Consider the following 20,741-nt stretch of genomic DNA (forward strand, 5'->3'; position numbering starts at 1 on the left):
CATTTCGCCATTGACAAATGATTTTGCAAAACATCTGTGAAAATTTGCCTAGAAAAAATTAGTTGTGTGCCCAAAAAAACGTGTTGGATGTGTCAAAATAGGAGGCATAAAAATGTTACACCCACATGACACACGCAACGCCCACATTTTGCAAATTTTTCACCATTTCGTGCCTTTTTCTGTAGTTTCTGTAGAATACAGTTGTAAACATGCATTACTTGTATACTTGTATACTACATGTCTCGAATATTCCTAGGGAGATGCAGGCCCTTCAGGTATTACTGGTCAAAAAGGAGATACAGGACCTCCAGGAATTCCAGGGTTTCCAGGTAAATAGAAGCAATATTGAATTCTCCTAGTACTGTTCTTGTAGTAATACCGAGCACTCTTGTAGAGCAATTCTACTGCAACACTATGGCATCCCTGATAACCTCTACTTTCGCTCCACTCACCTGTTTTAGAAGTTGATATATAATAAAATATATATATTTTATTTGTATCTTATGTTTTTTTATTACTCTGCTTAGGTTTAAAAGGTTCTTTAGGTATATCTGGAGAAAAAGGTGATCGTGGTGACCAAGGGATAACTGGACCCAAAGGTATGTTTTTTCAGTAGTACATACTAAAACAAAATCTAAATTGTACGTGTCCCCTGCTTTAAATATAAACACAGTCTAACTTAATGCAGCTACTCTTTTCTTAAATGTGCCTATTTGGGTAAGCAGTATATCAAAGCAATACAAATAATTATTTTTATTCTTTTTCAGGTGACTTAGGTCCTCCTGGACCTGCTGGTACACACACTGTCACTAAAGGAGAATCCGGAGAACCTGGACCTCAGGGTCCTTCTGGTCCTAGAGGAATTCAAGGATTGCCTGGTCCAAAAGGCGACAAAGGTTGAATTTTGATGACTTCAAGCAAATTAATTTTTTTTAATTTAATTATATAAGAAGTAAAACTATGTTCTGTTTCTTATGTTTTCAGGTGTAACTGGTGCTTCTGGGCTGCCTGGACCAAGTGGTATACCAGGGATACATGGCACCCCAGGACAAAAAGGAGAGACTGGACCAAGTGGTCCAACAGGTAAGTGGATGTTTTAGAAATAATAAACATTTTATAAATAGGTTAAAGTAAATATGCCACTAACATATGATACAATCAATGAAAAGCCTTCTGCAACATTCCAGTCTTCACAGTATCATCAGAGGATAGGTTAGTTCCCGATTACCCCCTTCTCCACACACATGGGGGCAGATTTACTAATCCACGAATCCGAAAGGGAAAAAATCATATTGGAAACGAAAATTTTGCGCCTTTTTGTCGCCGTCGCGATTTTTTGTATTTGTTGCGACTTTTTCGGCGCCATCGCGACTTTATCGTATTTTGCGCGCTTACTTCATCGCCGTCACAATTTTTTCATATTGCGCAATAGTAAACGGTGGAAAAACCAAACCGATTTTTTCGCGGCAGCGACGAAAAAGTCGTGGAAAATATACGGAAAAGTCGCAACGGCGACGAAAAAATCGTGGGGCATACGAAAAAGTCGCGAAGGCGACGAAAAAGTAGCAAAAATACCGATCATTACGAAAAAAACGCATTTGGACGCCTTCGGACCGTTCGTGGATTAGTAAATCTCCCCCATAATAATCCACACCATAGAATTATTAACATTCAGTGGCTCACATTCCAACAATTATCTGTGCTTGTATGGAGGCCCTATGTACTATAGCTCAGAGATCAGGCCAGTTTGAAAATGCCATCTGTTGATACATTATGTTGGCCAGAGTATGGTATCACTAGATGAGGAGGTTCCCTTCGAATGAATGATCATAACAATAGAATGGTAAACATAATGTGTATGGACCCTCATATCTATGGACCCTACATCGGTTTGGCCCCTGGGATGATTGGTCAATGAGCCTACCAGATCAGACTCTGAATGGCTTTCTTTATAGTGACAACTTGTACAGTGATACCTAATATTAAGCTTAATCACAGACTGACCATTACATCTATTTTATTAGATATCAGTATAAGTATGTATATTTTGAATATCTACTTTAAGGCTGCCCTTCTGATTTGAATTAAGGTCAGACAGGATACCCTGGCCCCCCAGGCAGTGATGGCTTGCCTGGACCTATAGGCTTGCCTGGATCACCATCTATGGCTCATGGTTTTCTTGTTACAAGACACAGTCAGACAACGGAAACACCACAATGTCCTTTTGGAACAACTGCTGTTTATAGTGGATATTCACTGCTCTATGTGCAAGGCAATGAAAGAGCACATGGTCAGGACTTGGGTAAGATATGCATTGTTTTCTGTTCTACAATGTACCTTTACAATAAAACCACATGAGATCACTCTTAAACATTAAACTAGTAATGTTAAAAGACCAGAAGATGAGTTTTTTTAATCTAGCAGTTTATGTCTGATTCTGGAAGCATAAAAATGAAATTAATCATTTTTTATATCAATATGTTGCTGTTTTTTTTCAATTCCAGAAAAAACATGGCAAAAAAGTGGCAAAAAACACAGTAGTGTTTTCTGAAACCTTGAATAGTTGGGATTTATTGCTGTGACTTTTTTCTTCGCCACAATAAATCCCAACTTTTCAAGGTTTCAAAAAAAACTTGGCAAGTAAAAGCAGGCATGTTTCTGTAAAAGTCAATTTCTGTCACTTTTTTCTCACTTAAGGTAGTGCTAAGTGTGACTGAGCAAACGTTTGCATGCAGGGTCAGTGTCCCTCAACTGAAAGCTAGGAAGAGGCAGAAGAGCAAGACAAACAATAAAAAAAACTGTTCCTTCCAAGCCTGCAGAACTAAAGTATCTCTGTATATATTGTGAAATCTTTAATAAAAGTTTTAAAACTGAAAGAAAAAAAAACAAAACAAAAGGGAAAATACTGTACATGCACATAAATGACTGCTCTCTTTACTGGAGTTACTGACAAAATGAGTGTGTCTATCATGCCCATTGCATAGTTAATAAATGATGTATTTGTAGAAATACATGGTCATTTCTTACTGTAGAAATGTCTGTTTTAAATTCCATTAAAATATACTATACAAAAGCTAAATTTGTAAAATTGTTTATTCTCACTAGTGCACTGAAGAGCTAATCAGTCTTTGCATTCATTTTCCTTGTACTAGTTAAAAACAAATTGCTGCTCAAATATGACAGTCCCCTCATAGACTAACATGGGGATTGGATATGTAATGTAAAAGCATTAGGCAAATACTTTTATGGAAACATCATAAAGAGCATGCAGTGTTAAGTTATAAAAAAGGTTTAATTCCTGGTGTCAGTATCTCTTCCTGCTTTATAAAAGCAATAAACAAAAAATAAAATAGCTCAAGATATAAGCAACCTTCAAAGAGCTACGGGGTCATGTTAATAATTACTTTAATAATGTCTGCCACTTGTGTATTATCATGTATCATAATAAACAAATACAACTCTCTATATCCTAAATAAAAACTACTGAAAAACTGGAGTGAATTAATATATGTGTGTGTAAACACTTTATGTGCTTCCTCATGCATTATATTTTTATTTATATTCTCAGACATTCTTACACAACTTAAAAATGTGATTTTTTTTTGTCTACAGCAATTTTTTTAAGCTTGGTTTTTGGTCTTGGGATGCCTGGGAGCCTGCAACTCCTTTCCCAAAAAAACTGATTTAATAGTGACTTGTTGGGTGGCAATAAATAGAACTTTAGCAAAATATTATTAACTTTTCCAAAAATCTAAACAAAGGAATAATACTTTTTTACCTGCAAAATCTGTATCTAATTTTTCATTTGAACACCAAGGCTATATAGAGTGCACTTCATATGCTTGAATATATGTGTGTGCTTTTCCTGATGGATAGCCCTAACATTATCTCTGTTCTTTTTGTTTTTTTTTAGGGGCTTCTGGGAGTTGTCTTCGTAAATTTAGCACAATGCCTTTCCTCTTCTGCAATATTAATAATGTCTGCAACTTTGCTTCAAGGAATGACTACTCTTATTGGCTTTCCACCCCAGAACCAATGCCAATGAGCATGGCTCCTATCACAGGGGACGGTATTAAACCTTTCATCAGTAGGTGAGAAGCTGCATTAAAATGCATTACTGATTTTTATGCACTTTATTATAATTTTTTTTTTTAGCTACTGAGAAGGAAAGGTTTTTTAAAAAACTGCACTTTGGGTTAGTGAGGGAATTTCTCATAAAAATACAATTATTTGTAAATTTGTGGTTTATAATAAAAATAATTCTAAAACACAAAACATAAAGAAATATCAACTTCTTAAATTAAATTTCTTGTGAATTATTTTAATTTTAACACAAATCGATCAATACCAATAACCAGTATTTACAGATATTAGCATAAAGAGTTAAAATACTGGAAGAAAGCATTAAATTCTTCAGCTGATCACCCAGATTTTGGTCCTTTGGCCCAAAAGTATTTGTCTTGTTTTTTTAACCCTTTTCTTTTTGGATGGTTTTGTCTTTTTCTCATATTGCTATATATTTTGCCAGCTCCCCAGAGTTGCAAAGGGAAGGAATAGCTTGAGTCAGTGTGCTTAATTAGTTTGCTATTAATGCCAGTGATTACATTTTTTTAATTAATTTCAATATTTGTATAGGTGCACTGTGTGTGAGGTTCCTGCCATGGTGATGGCTGTTCATAGTCAAACTATTCAGATACCTCAGTGCCCAGATGGATGGATTTCACTATGGATTGGGTATTCTTTTGTGATGGTAAGTGTAAGATTTCACTGAATATCCTCCAGGAATGTACCTAAGACACCTAATTTTATACATACCCAACGTGTTTCTAGGTCTACCAATGTTTACTTCACAAATCAGCAATATCTGCCATTACTTAGGACATCAGTCTGTTGAACACACAAGATGGCTCATTTATTAGAGCCCTGGATACAAGTGCAATAGCATTAAGAGGTGTACAGTGGGCATTCAAAATTCATTATGTGTTGGTATGGTCACCTAATTTTTGATTTTTTTTTAAGCAAACTAGTGCTGGTGCTGAAGGCTCAGGGCAAGCTCTGGCATCCCCAGGATCCTGTCTAGAAGAGTTCAGGAGTGTACCATTTATTGAGTGCCATGGGCGTGGAACCTGTAACTACTATGCCAATACATACAGCTTCTGGCTTGCAACAATAGAGAAGAATGAAATGTTTAAGTGAGTTATTATGGCTATTATGGATAACAGCTTCTGCTGGAACTGTGTAACTTGTGTTTTTGCATTTATTAAAAAAATGTTTATGTGGTACTAGCGTAGCTCCTTACTTAATATTTCAGGTTTGCTATGTTACTTTGGTATCTGTTTCATATTTCTTAGTATTTCAAAGAATCCACTTTACTATTAATACATTACATTTCTATACATTGTTAAGATGTGGAGGCGCAGTCCTTTTTGAATCCAAATGACTGGAATGTTGGAGGAGATGTTGGAAGGCATGGGAGAATACTTAGCTTAATCTGCAATACCCTGTAATGCCTCTAAGGCTCATCTAAGGGTTGATTTAGCCACAAGAGGTGGAGGTGGAGAATACAGTAGTGGATGAGCTCCTTAAGACCAAACAGGCATATACTTGAATCTAATCCTAAACAATATAAAGCAGTGAAGTACAAAACAGACTAGCTAGGGAACAAACTCTCCTTACCAATAAAGAATTGTTATACTCCTCCAAACACACTTTTGAGAGTTAGCAAAATACTAGTTTAAATGGCTAAAATATATACAACCTCCCTCATGGCACCAAACAAGAGTTCCTGCCTGTAGTACAATTCTGGTTGTTAGTAAGAAACCTCATATCTAACAAACTCACATTTCCAGTGGCATCCCAAAGAGATTAAAAAAATATAGGTGCTTGGTGGAAGGCTGGATTGGAGCTTAAGGACAATAAGAACCTTTTCAAGGAATATTAAACCTTGCTAGTAACGGTGGCCATATGTCTGTATTTCTTATATATTATACCTTAATCTAGTTATCACAATGTCAAGGATTGTTGGTTTGGAAGCAACTTGATTTATATTCCTTAGTGTGTGTATATATATATATATATATATATATATCGAACCAAGGGTGGCACACCGCTTCAATCCTTGTCCCAGGTGCACGGTAAAAGAATTTAAATATTGAAGAAAAGACCAGCAACACCGGATCTATTGCAAACAATCAATTATATATTGAAAAATACATGAACAGCTGTTCATGTATTTTTCAATATATAATTGATTGTTTGCAATAGATCCGGTGTTGCTGGTCTCCGGTGTTGCTGGTCTTTTCTTCAATATATATATATATATATATATATATATATATATATATATATATATATATACATACATTGTAACTAGTAGTAAGCTAGTTAAGTTGGGTTTAAAAAAGACAAAGTCTAGTAAGTTTAAGCCCTTTAAACCCAAGTGCACATATATATACAAACGTATAACAACCTATCTGTAGATTTTAGTACAGGTATGGGGTCTGTTAGCCAGAAACCCATTATCCAGAAAGTTCTAAATTACGGAATGGCCATCTCCCATAGACTCCATTATAATCAAATGATTCTAATTTTTAAACATGATTTCCTTTTTCTGAATAACAGGTCCATGCCTGTATCGCAATAGCCTTGGATATTATTCTTATTCAAGAACCCATCCAAGCCCCTCTTAAAGGCATTAACAGAATCTGCCATCACAACATCACTAGTTAGGACATTCCCCAACCTCACTGCCCTCACCATAAATACCAACCAACACTGCTTCAAATGAAAGTTATGTTCCTGTAATGTAAAGGGGTATCCTGTGGTGAGCTGATCATTTTTATGGAGAAAAAGATAATCCCCTATCTGTCTATAAGCCCCTCTACTGTACCTTTAAGGGTGAAGACACAGCTATTTTTTCATGGCTACTAAACTCCAGAAAATACCCTGCCATAGACAATACTGAGAATTGCCTCTGCTAAAACACACATAGATACATTATCAGTAAATGATCAGCATTTTCTATTTTAGTAGCCACAACAAATAGCTGCTACTAGTAGCTCCATGTGTCTTCACCCTAAAGAGTAATCATGTCCCCCGCAAGCACCCTTTCTTCAGTGGAAAACAGCCCCAACCTTGACAGTCTAACCTCATAGTACAAATCTTACGCCAACACACTAAAATTTAATGTATAGCTAATATATATTTATATTTATATATAAAATATAGCAAAAGCATAATATTGCGTATTTGTCTTCAATTTTTACAGAAAACCAACACCTTCAACGCTAAAGGCTGGAGATCTACGCACACATGTTAGCCGCTGCCAAGTTTGCATGAGAAGGACATCATAATGCTTCCTACTTTCCCTCAAAGATATGGTGCTATTTGTTTAACATGAAAAAGTCTACAAGTACTATATACCTGTACCTCACTATTGTACAATACAAAAGCAAGTAAAGTGCATTTTAAGAACTCTCATAATTAACTCTGTTCTACCAATTTTTGTCTGCCTCAAGAAAACATCAAGACAAGCTCTGTCTATGACATGCAAAATAGCACTTTTGATGCATTAAATTATATACATTATATAATGTCAAGCACTGATGAAAAAAACAGCAATAGCTGAGTTCTTATGTAATAAGGTGCTAGGAGATTTGCAGTACCTTTATGCTGTGTTACTCCTCTTTATTGTATTATAACATCAGGTTATTTTTCAGAAATATAAATATTTGTTGAAATTATTGTATAATTGCTTTAACTAGACTGTGCTTTTCCTGTCTGTACAAAGTTAGATGTTGAGATATGTGATTTTATAGCTGAAAATGGGACAGAGAGAAATGTTTTCTACAGCTTGGCTTACTAGAATGTCATATTTAAATGAAAGCAACTAACATAAAAAAACACACACGAATATCACTATTGTAAATAGTACTCTTGTTAAAAAGACATTGCTTTGAACTGGAGTGCCGCAGAAATATTCATCAAATGAATAAATCTAGAATTGATTCCTTAACAGAAAGCAAACTAATACAATTTCTTTGTTCAGTTGCTCTTACAAATATAAAAATAATCATTCCGGAGCTAAAATGTAAATATATGGTAATCACACATCACTGAAACTTCATAGTGCCTCAGATTCCTATTATATGAGGGATGTACCATAAATAACAACTTTCATCTTTTACTGACATAGTTATTATAAGCCAAGTGTGCCTGTCTTCTCCGCGTGTGTCAGATTCACCACAGAGTGTGCAGTGCTCCCTTGTGAATCTCCAGAGGAATATTCCACCCCATCTGAAGTGGTTATGATATCACGGTGTGCTAATTAGAGATGTAGCGAACTGTTCGCCGGCGAACAAATTCGCACGAACATTGGGTGTTCGCGAACGCGTATGTTCGCGAACTTTCAGAGTATGTTCGCGAACGTTCAGAGTATGTTCGCAGTTTGGGTTCGCGCCGCGTTTTCCGCTGCGTTTTTTATCGTCGCAAAAGTATTGTACAATACACCGCACGAGTCACACATGGCGTTTTTCCGCAAATCCCGTTTTCATGGTGTTTAGCGCGACATAGCAAAAAAGCCACGTATTTTCGCTAGAATAGCTTGCGTTTTTTGCGCAACTCTGTGCCAACAAAGTATTTTTCAGAGAAGTTTTTGCCCTTGATCCCCCTCCTGCATGCCACTGTCCAGGTCGTGGCACCCTTTAAACAACTTTAAAATCAGTTTTCTGGCCAGAAATGGCTTTTCTAGTTTTTAAAGTTTGCCTTCCCATTGAAGTCTATGGGGTTCGCAAAGTTCGCAAATATTCGCGGGTTTTGGCCTAAGTTCGCGAACATGTTCGCGAACTTTTTTTTTTAGGTTCGCTACATCCCTAGTGCTAATACACAGTGAAGCCACAGCTGCATTGTACATTCAGGTCAGATGGTGGGGACTTCTGTATATTCCCCCTTGAGGATTTTCCACCATTCGTCATATAAATTACAATACTTTAATACTTATGTTCTATCATTTTTTATACAATTGAGAACATGGATTGAGCACTGTACTTTTCATGCAAAGCATTTATGTTTACTGTATGCTATTTGCTGGCAACTGTTAGATATTCTTAATGATAACTTATGGCTTGAACAAAGGTATTCTGAATAAGGCTTATAAGAGAAACCATTAATGTACAGTATAGTAAAAACTACTGAATAGGTTGATTAGGAACATAAGGTTGACTATACCAGCCCAAATTTCACCAAATAAAATGTTTGTTAGCCACTACCAATCACACTGTAACAGAGATAAACACATTTCCTATGTGTCTTCTATTCTCCTGTGTTGTTTTAATCAAATTGAAAGAGTACTGAATCTGTATGAAAAGCATTTTTAGGGGCCAATTTATATAAAAATGTTATTACAAATTATTTTTATGGAGCTATAAAAAATCTATTGGAAGCCTACATTTAGACTAATGGCGCACGGAGCATTTTGAATCTTCACTAGACGTAAACAGTGGGCAAATGATGCCATAAGCATTCTTCTACATTTCCCTATACCTCAGGTAAGTATTAAGCACAGTATTTATTACATGTATGTTGTAGGATTTACAATCTTATATATAGAAAGAGCTCAAAGAAAGATCATTGTTCTGAAAGGAATACTGTCATAGGAAAACGTGTATTTTTCAAAACGCATCAGTTATTAGAGCTTCTCCAGCAGAATCCTGCATTGAAATACATTTTTTTAAAAGTGCAAACAGATTTTTATATATTTAGTTTTGAAATTTTAAATGGGGCGAGCCATATTCATCATTTCCCTGGGTGTCATAGCCATGTGACCTGTGCTCTGATAAACTTCAGTCACTCTCTAAGTTGGAGTGATATTACCCCCTTCCCAGCAGCCGATCAACAGAACAATAGGAAGGTAACAATATAGCAGCTCCCAGTAGATCACATCAGAATAGCACTCAGTATTGAGAAATCCAATTCTGGCTTGGGGCTCCTTCAGTTACATGGGAGTAGGAGAAACCATAGGTTACCTGAAAGCAGTTCTAATGTGTAGCGTTGGCACCTTCTGAAAGCTCAGTTTCAATGCACTGAGATGGCTGCCTACACACCTATATTGTAACTAAAAAAAATAAATTTGTTGGTTTAAAAAAAAATTAAATGATAGAGTGAATTATCTGCTATGCAAACAGTGCAATATAGAAATAAAAAGTACACCATAAAAATCTTGACAGAATCCCATTAAGTTATATTCTCTTGCAGAACTATTCATACCGTCTTAAACAATTCATCAGCTGACCAAGCATGATGGGAGCTGTAGGCTAGAATTAGACTTAAAACCCTGTATTCGATATTTGTAATAACAGCTGAGTGCACATTGAAGATGGAGTATTAATATCAGGAAATTATTACATTATATTAATGCATCATATAAAAACAAGTTTAGAGCCTGGGTCACATAAATGAAAGTACATCAGATGTGAATCAACTAAATAGGGCAGTATAAATGATGTTCAATATATATCAAATTACTAGGGCTTGCTTGTAAAATACATTCTGCTTTTAATATAATAAATCCGTAGCTTTTTACATTATGTTACATTACTTAGGCCAATAGATGACAGTCTTGTTTCTATTTTGGCTCTTTCAATTGGTTTCCCCTTGGAATCATTAGAATTAGACGGACACATGCGTTGCCATATTGGCCAGTATCAGACAGCTTGGCACATGGGCTTTTTTCATAACCCAAAAGGAAAGATTAAAGTTTAAGACACATTTTGAGCTCTGTATGATTAGAGTCACACTTACCCTCAGTATTACTGTGCCGCAAACACAACTTTGCTTTAAACATTATGCTCATTTAGCCCAGATATACAATTATACTGTCAATTCTTTCTCCTGCTGCTATAAATATATCAACATTGCAGATGCCGGTATCTTTAGCAAATCTAGCCCAAAAAATATTTTTATAATGGAATGAAATTATTAAATAGTGTTTTTTTAGCATTAAAAACCTTTTTGGAGCAAGAAGCTTAGACATCAGACCTTTCTGATCCAGGTGGGTTGGAATTCTCCAATATTGTCCATTCCTCAATGCCAACAGCAAAACTGAAGCCAAAAGAATTTTTAAGTACAATAATTATATGCCAGTCCTAATTGTGGGCCCTCTAAACCAATACTTATGCACACAAAGCAAAAATGAGTTCCAAAGTGGAAATCTGAATATCTTTATGATGCAAGTGTAAATGTGGAGATCTATATAAAACTGACTTTTATATATTGTATTTTATTTTGTACAATAATTTACTAATCAAACAATGCACTACTTTACTTGAGATTTTAAACCAAAAATGTCTGTTTTTATATATATATATAAGAATTAAATAAGAACTGATTCAAAATGTCTGTGCAGATAGATTCATTATAACAGAATGTAGGCTCCGTTAACGTGTTTCTAACTTGACTCAATATGCAGTTCCAGGGTTCAAGAATTTTCAGGTTTTCATGCAGTTTTTAGAAAACATAAACATTAAGCTGTGCAATAAAAACATTTATCTTATGTTAGATTATCTTTTATTTTTAAAAACAACTATTTAAACAAATGTGTTTACAAAGTTTCAAGCAAATGCAATAATTCTGCTTATTTCTAATGACTGTGAACCATCCATATTTCGAAATTGCTAAGATATGTAGGAACCAGCAGTGCTTATCATGCATCAATACATAACGTTCTACTTTGAGAAGATTGCTATGATGATTAATGGATAGATTGGAATGATTACTGGACAGACCTTGCTCTCTACAGAAGTGAATAAATGAAATTGTATTTATGTGGAAAAAACATTGATGAAACCGGTTATATTCTAGCTATTACTCCCATTTAACATTTCAGGCTACAAGTATTTCCATAAATATTAAAAGATTTATATTTTAGAACAGGTATGTGATCTGTTGACTGGTAACCCGTTATCTAGAAAGCTCCAAATTACCGGAAGGCCATCAAAGAACGAAAGCCAACTCTTAACCACTTTCCTCTTAAATAGTGCAGTAGTGTTTGATTGCTAGGTTTTCAGCTCACCTACTAGTTTTGTCAGCTATGTCCCAAACTCCCAGGCAGTCTGTGAAAATGCCGCCGCCATCTTGCTAAACCCAGTGTTGCTTCTCATCAGTGTTGTACTCATTAATCTCTAATACAAATGCACAAAAATTCCCTTCCCCTGATTCCAGGTGAGCGTCATTTTGAAGAACAGCGCTTCAGATTTCAAGCATGTCCCATTTTGCTTCGCCATAAAATTCACGAAACGACAAGGAAATTCGAGAATCGGCAAAAGATTTTTTTTGTTGCCCCTGCTTTTTTTGACGCTGCCGCGCCCAATTTGATTCGACCGTGCCCTTTTTTGACGCAACCGTGCCCTTTATTAATGCGACAGTGCCCAGTTTGACGCAACCTGCGCCCTTTTTTGCCGCAAGACAAAAATAACATATGTGCGCAACAAATTTTTCCGCTGCAAATTTTCATGGAAGTTTTGCAAAACAATTTGCCAATGGTGAAATGCAGAAATTTGCTGCGAATCCATGCCTGGCAAAAAAAACGCTTATCACTAAATGTGATAAGCGTCACTCAACTTCTTAACTTGGTTTCTGATGAGGGCACATTTTTTACTACAGGACATCAGGGACACTGGAATAACTCTGCCCATGAGTGCTAATATAAGACACTTTCAGAATAGGAGGGATTCATTATTAACGGTTCATTCTCCTTTAATCAAATATAAGAATGGGGCCTGTTAACCAGAATGGTTGGGACCTGGCATTTTCCACATAAAATTTAGATGTCCATATTCTACTAAAGGTCTACTAAAAATAATTTCAACATTAATTAAACCCAAGAGGATTGTTTTGCCTCCAGTAAGGATTAATTATATCTTAGTTGGGATCAAATACAAGGTACTGTTTTATTATTAGAAAGGAAAAGGAAATCAGTTTTAAAAATGTGAATTATTTGCTTATAATGGAGTCTATGGGAGATGGCCTTTCTGTAATTTGGAACTTTCTGGATAACGGATTTCCAGGTAACGAATCCCATATCTGTAATTTATTTTTTTTAAATATGATATCCTTTTCCTATCCTTTGCTTTTTCTCCATCATAAATCATAAAACAGATTAAACTGGATTCCCCAGTAGGATCTATAATAAATGATACATGAATCTAAACAACTATTTTCTTTTATTTAAAAAAAAGTTCACGAAGACCTGACATATTGGCATCTGTAATGTAAATTAATGATAAACAATTTTAGTGTAAATAGCCTCCTATTTGTTGTACATGACTGCGCTAACTATAACTATACAGTAGGTGGTGCTGCTACACCATCAGCTATTATTGCAGGCCAAGAAAACATTTGACACATTCTTATGCTACAGTTAGGAATTCTGACTATGAAGGTTTTCATTCATCCAGGTCATGGTATATCTAGTATAAGTAAATCTACAGCAACTGGTTTGCTGAATAATCATTCAAGACGTTTCACTACTGTGTATCATAAGGAAGGAGCCCCACTCAAGCCTATTGTCAGCAGCATCAATTCACTGACTTGCAGCATTGCAAAATACCTGGATAACATCTTAGCCCTATTGGTAGGCAAAACAGTGCATCACATTCAGAATGTGAAAACGTTTCTCACCAAGATTCATTGAGTTAAACTAGAGGCAGAAGAAACAATGGTATCATAAGATGTCACTTCACTGCTCACATGTATACCTACCACAGAGGCAACAAGATAACACCCTCAGAAGCAGAATAACGCTCTGTCCTAACCAAGTATGCTTGATGCTAGATTTGTGCCTTAAAGGAGAAGGAAAGGCTAAGTCACTTGGGGGTGCCAAAATGTTAGGCACCCCCAAGTGACTTAGAACGCCTACCTTGTACCCCGGGCTGGTGCCCCCGTACGGAGAGAACAGCACCAGCCCGGGGCAGCTGCCGGCGCTACCTGCTTCCTCCTCGCTTGCGCGCGCATGCGCAGTAGAGTGAAAAGCCGAACTTAAACATTAAAGTCGGCTTTTCACTCTACTGCGCATGCGCCGGCCCACGGATTTCGGCAGCAGCGCGCAAAGGAAGGAGGAAGCGGTGTCTACAGGTGCCCCGGGCTGGTGCTGTTTTCTCCTAACGGGGGCACCAGCCCGGGGTACACGGTAGGTCATGTAAGTCACTTGGGGGTGCCTAACATTTTGGCACCCCCAAGTGACTTAGCCTTTCCTTCTCCTTTAATTCAGAGATTTCTGTATAAATGGTTCCCAGACAACAGATTCCATACCTGTAGTAGGTGGACCTTGCTCACTAAAATGTAAAAGGAGAAGCAGTAGACACAGGATGAGGAGTTGGGAGACACAGTATGACTGTTTTCATTGAAGCAGAAATCCTGTTTTTCCTAATCTGTTTGCTGTCAAATCTACTGTGTTCATCCATCTTTCATGTTGCATAAGTAAAGTCCCCACCAGTTCAGCCTTACACAATACACTCACTGCCTGCCCCCCAAAAAAGCCCTGGGTACATAAAACTATAAGCCTTTTAAAATCAAATAATCATTTTAGAAATCATAATGAACTTTCTAAAAATGATTGTGCGATTTACAAATGATAGAGTAATTACATGCTATATTTAGATTTAGGAAATGCTAACACTGTTTTGCTAATTATATACTGCAGATAAAAGATTTGTTTTATACAGCTTAACCACTGGTTCTTGCTTGTGTCCTTAAGAACAAAGGTCCTCGTTTCTATTTCTGTTCTTAGAACTTTAATTAAATATAGCATCCCCAAAGAAGCGGTCTGACAGCCTACTATGATTACAGTCTTTTCTTAGAAGCCAGTTACATATTGTATGTGTGTAATTGTTGCTTTCATTCATAGTTTTACACTACTCTGTGTTTACTGATGCTGCACATGCAATGATTACAGTGCGCACTATTTGCTACTTCTCTGATTAAAAGGCAGGTCTTACTAACTGCTCATATTGTATCTAACTGTTAGCAGCCTTTAGAATAATATTACAGGTATGGGACATGTTATCCAGAAGACTCTGGACCTGGGGTTTTCCAGATAAGGGATCTTTCTATAATTTGGATATACCTTAAGTCTACTAAAAAATAATTTTAACATTAAAGGGGAAGGAAAGGCTAAGTCACTTGGGGGTGCCAAAATGTTAGGCACCCCCAAGTGACTTAGATCGCTTACCTTGTACCCTGGGCTGGTGCCCCTGTTAGGAGAAAAAAGCACCAGCCCAAGGTACCTGTAGGAAGCGCTTCCTCCTTCCTTTTTCTTCTGCACGTCTCTGCACTCTCTCCAGCTCATTAATATCCTTCTTAAGGACTGGAGCCCAAAACTGCACTGCATACTCAAGGTGAGGCCTTACCAGGGACCTATAAAGGGGCAAAATTATGTTTTCATCCCTTGAGTCAATGCCCTTTTTTATACAAGACAGCACTTTATTTGCTTTAGTAGCCACAGAATGACACTGTCTGGAATTAGACAACTTGTTATCTACAAAAACCCTGGCTAGTCTACATATTTAAATGCCATAACATAATAATAAATACAATATACATAGATACAAATATAAGCAACCTGCATGAGCTAGAATATGCTTATAAGGGGTTGTTCACCTTTACAATAGCTTTTAGTATGATGTATAGAATGCTATTTGGATACAATTTGAAATTGGTCTTAGTGTTTTATTATTTGTGGTTTTTTTTATTATTTTTAATTTGTTCAGCAGCTCTCCAGTTTGGAATTTCAGCAGCTATCTGGTTGCTAGGGTCCAATTTAACCTAGCAATCAGTCAGAGATTTGACAGAAAGACAGGAATATGAAAAGAGGAGGGCCTAAATAGAAAGATGTGTAATAAAAAAGGAACAATAACAATAAAAATTATAGCCTCGCAGAGCAATCGTTTTTTGGCTTCCAGGGTCAGTGACTCCCATTTGAAAGTCAAATAATTAAAAAAAACTATACAAAATAAAACATGAAGACCAAATGAAAAGTTGCTAAGGATAGGTCTTTCTTCACACTAAAAGTTAACCTGAAGGTGAACCTCCTCTTTAATGCTATATTTGCTGGACCCACTTTGAGGTCCATCATTTTGTCAGGGCCTCTCTTATCCTCAACAAGGATGCAGATGTATAAAAACATTGCTGTAACAGCCACTCGCTAATAGTTCACAAGCACTCATTCCAGTACCTCAACAACAGTTACATTATGATGGGCTTTAGGAGCATTAAGAATAGCAAATCATACCTGAAACAGTGCTGAAACTAGGGGTAGGCCTAGGGTGCAATGGTGGGGGAGGAGCTTGGCACCCCCCTCATTCAGGCCCTGGAGGATCTCCAATGGTAGCAGTGATTCTCTGCAATCTTCGGGCCCCCCAGCTCCCACCTGACAGTGTGCACGTGCACGTACTTGTGCATGAGAGGGGGCAGAATGGCACATAGTTAAGGATGGGTTGCCTGGGGTACTTGTCTAATTTTTCCAAGCCCTAACCTGCAGAAATATGTAGGCAGGGACCTTTATTTTATTAAGCATTGCAAATTCATTTTTATTTACAAACCCCCAAGATAAGAAAAACAGAAGCTAATACATATATTTGTTTTATCACTGAAGATACAATATTGTCTTTACTGGTTTCCTTCCTTACAGAGACTGGGGATTGGCCACATAGAATCATTTTCTTTAGGAGGCAGTCATACTAGGCCTGCATTTTCCTGATAAGAAATCTGAAGCACTGGTTGCTGGCTGGAGACCCTGGCATACTGACAACTTACCAGAGCTGTTAAACAGATGGTACAAGCTGAATATGGCATTTGGTCTCCTGTTACCTGTCTAATCTGACATCTGCCTATTCAGTATTGGAATAGGAAATGTCATTAAATCCTTATCAGTGTGTTACTGATATAAGTCACTTGTATGAGTCACTGAACACTTTCATATTATAATGTTTTTGCAATCTCAAATTTTCGATAAAATCTTGAAAAATGTAACATTTTCAAATCTTCAATATTTTTACAAGCGTTTTAAAATATGATTTATTTTCCCATCTTCAGTCCATATCCCTTTAAAATAAGCATCTAACAGGAAATAAAAAGTTTATCTGACTATACACACTGCAACTGTAATAAAAAGCTATTACAGTACTTACATATCACAGTATTTCAGGAATGACAAGGTGCTGAACAATGTAAAGTAATCCACTGCAGCGTGCTGTGTGCCAGCAGTACCAGAGTTCATTTGGGCTTTGCTCCCATGAAACTGAACTGAGGAGGTGGGCGTATGCCCCCTGCATGATGTTCACAATGATATGGATTCAATTTTTTTATAAAAAGGATACAAGCCGTAATAACTGGAGTTAAGTTTCTTTATAAAAAGTTCTTTTTTTTTTATCCATATCAATTTATTACACATAAGCATTATATAAGTACAAGTACAGTATAATGGAAGGATGTTGTGTGAATATAAGTGGTAGCAGACATGTTGTAATATCGGATTTGATTGAAATAAAAGGAAAGATGATAATTCTTTAGATGAATGGTTGTTACAATACACATGCATATACTGTATGTACAATTACTTTACACATGTAATAATCAGTACTGTATTATACTATAACCCCTTGCAGGCACCACACGCAAAGAGCCAGACTCTACATTCTTTTGTGTTCACTCTGGTATTTGTGATTGAATGCACTGATTCTGTGTGGCAGATGTCAAGTAAAGCTAAACTCAAACCTTAACAGAATCCTCTAGACAAAGAGAGATAATATCTTGTTTAGCCCCAGGTTTTGTGGCAAAGCAAATCTTCTTATGCTAGGGTGAAGAAAACAGACAAAAAGTTCAAGGTTCAAGCCAGTAAACAGACTTATTTTCCACTGTCTATGGGCATAGAAACAGGTTACCTCTAAATAGAGAGGAGAAGGCATATTTATATAACATGCAAACAATGAAAAAATTGTTGTATACGGCTGTATCATTTATTCATTTAGTATCATATTCTGTAGTTGACAATACCATCCACATGCTGCAAAGCACCCACACTCTGAACCAATCTTCTAGTGAAGTGGGAACTGGAAGGGGAGTGTGGCTCTCAGGAGCCCCTTAGATAAACATGGGGTTAGGAATGTGCACTAATGCATATTATATACAATTTCAGTAGACAAATAGTTATTCCCTTAAAAATCAATCTGTCGGATTAATTTTTTGAGCATGTTGGGAGAAAGTGCAGTAGTAGCAGGTCCCTACTTGAAATTCTCCATTAGAGTACTCATGTGGAAGCTACTGTATAGTGTGAAAGGAGGGAACAATAGAAGTGTTTGATTCATGGCCACATCACATGATTGAAAGTGCTACATGACACTAGAGAAAGCATCATCATAAAGCAGATGTGGCCACATAGAATTACTTTAAATGAATGTCACTAAATACAATGAGAAACAGTGATATAAATGATTCCCTTAAATACACACTCATTCAGTCAGTATAAGACAACATATCTGTTTGAGTGGTAGGGAAATTAGAGTGTAAATCACAAAGGGACAGAAAAGAGATATATATATAATTCAACATTATTTGTAAATGACTGAGTAGAATACTGACACTATGAACTATTATAATAATTCTCCCTTTTTCTGGCCCTCTTTTTTGACAGTTCAGCATCTTTCACATAATTGAAATGGGAATACCTTGACTTCTCTTTTGTCAGCTCCATTTCCTGCTTTGCATGTAATAGTGTAATTTCCATCACATTCATTGCACATGCCACTAACAATGGACGCACACACTGAATCACAATTTCAGGGGAAAAAAATGGAAGATAAATCACATAACATGATAGTGTTTTGTGGATAAATTACAGACATCTGGTGCTGATTTAACAGCAGGTTGCTATGTAATGAATAAGAAGAAATGTGGCCAAGGTATTTAAAGTTGTGGAAATAAAAATATATTTCATTATACAGTATATTCACTGATCCATAAACAGATGGGTTTATGGCACAATAAACATAGCCCAGAGATATAGATTTAATATTTAATCCTGCTGCTTCTGCTATAACAATTCCTGCAATATGGCAACTCTAACAGGATGCTTTTCATTTTTTCCCTCAATATCATCGCAAGCGTCTGTTGTAAAGAGATCTTTTACTTATGTGATTCATTAAGAATTCTACTGCTTCAACATACATTTTACAAAGGGACTAGATTTTTCCTGCAACTTACTTGCTTTCAAGGTTAAATCTTAATCCAAATGGCTGCCCTTTTATTGGCTCCACTGGGATCATCTGATTGTAGTTGGGAAGGGTGGGAGCTACAATATGGAGCTGGCCACTGCTCCTGTATAAACTATAGCAAAAAAGGGAGCTTTCACATAAGTCAGTGTAGGACTGGCCAGAAGGGATGACTTTGACGAAGTTGGCCAGCTTGAAGTATATTGCAATATATGGACAAACAATCCCTGTTTTGCTTAAAGGGAAGGGTAGTCCTTGGTAGCTTAATGTACAGAATGTCTTAATGTCCTATATATATTGATAGTGGGTGAGTGCAGAGGATCTCTTGTTGTTGTCTATATGTATTTTGTGGTCACAACCTCATTGCACCCCCGATTAATGGTTTAAAATTTGGTGGTTGAGCACAACTTTCCCTTTTTTGCTATACAGTAGTTTAACATGGAAAGAAGAACATGGGCAATTTATGAAATACAATAGCAGGAAGACTACTCCCTACCACAATTTTTACAGTCTTAAAATGTATGTTAAGAATATAGGAATTATCATACAAAAGAAAGAAATCAAATAAATGTAACACTTGGACTTGAAGAATGGTTACCTCACGTTATAGTGATTTAATACATGCACAGAATAAAACACTTCAGGTAGAACATAATACGGTACCATTTATTTGAGCTAAAAACATATATATTAAATATTTAAAACATGTTATCCTAAACAAACACCCCTATACCACCACAGTTTGGAAGCCGTCTGTTCTACACTAATATCTTAAAGGAAAACTATACCTCCAAACAATGTAGGTCTCTATAAAACTATATTGCATAAACAAGTTCATATGTAAACTCTGCTTCATCCAAATAAACCATTTCCATAAAAATATACTAGTTTAGTAACATGTGCTATTGGGTACTCCTAAATAGGAAATTGCCATTTTAAGAATTTAAGGGCCGCCTCCTGGGATCATAGGATTCACAGTGCACACAAAAAAGCCAAGGCACATACATGCTAGGCCCCATCAGCCAATGAATGTACAGAGTCCTGCCTTTTGCTTCCACACTACTTCCTGTTATTTCCAGATTATTTCCGGTCATGTGATCTCTGAGGGAGCACACAGCCTGTCACTAAATGGTGGATCAAAGGATGTAAATATTTACTGATATATATATTCCAGTTTGCCAAGATTCTTTAATAGGTCACTTAACATAATATAAACTATCTGTTGGTTAAGTATTCATTCTGGGGGTATAGTTTTCCTTTAATTCAGTGTTTTAGTTCATAGAGCCACCATGAATGTAAATACAGGCTTTTGGATGCAATAGAGGCTTTGTTTTCTGAATATTTGATGGATAGGGGAGTAGAATGCAAGGATTTCCACATGACTGGCAGACTAGCAGTGTTGCTCAGACTAAATAGCATCACATAAACTAGAGAAACATCACTACCTTTTTAGTTACACATGAAGGCAGGGATAATACCATA

The 20,741-nt window shown here is 36.5% G+C and overlaps 1 protein-coding gene across 1 annotated transcript in view; it reads left to right on the forward strand.

Annotated features, from left to right (window-relative positions):
- The window catches only part of col4a1 (collagen, type IV, alpha 1), a 102,304-nt gene extending 94,284 nt beyond the window's left edge, over positions 1-8,020 (forward strand). Inside the window, exons 44-52 of the mRNA XM_002933018.5 lie at positions 257-329; positions 528-599; positions 768-896; positions 985-1,083; positions 2,090-2,302; positions 3,914-4,091; positions 4,636-4,750; positions 5,020-5,192; positions 7,268-8,020. Of these exons, the coding sequence (XP_002933064.3) occupies positions 257-329; positions 528-599; positions 768-896; positions 985-1,083; positions 2,090-2,302; positions 3,914-4,091; positions 4,636-4,750; positions 5,020-5,192; positions 7,268-7,352 (1,137 nt within the window). The 3' untranslated portion in view covers positions 7,353-8,020. The remainder of the gene's footprint in view (positions 1-256; positions 330-527; positions 600-767; positions 897-984; positions 1,084-2,089; positions 2,303-3,913; positions 4,092-4,635; positions 4,751-5,019; positions 5,193-7,267) is intronic.
- Positions 8,021-20,741: the final 12,721 nt, after the last annotated feature.

Source organism: Xenopus tropicalis, chromosome 2, assembly GCF_000004195.4.
Source record: "Xenopus tropicalis strain Nigerian chromosome 2, UCB_Xtro_10.0, whole genome shotgun sequence".
Classification (NCBI taxonomy): Eukaryota; Metazoa; Chordata; class Amphibia; order Anura; family Pipidae; genus Xenopus; species Xenopus tropicalis.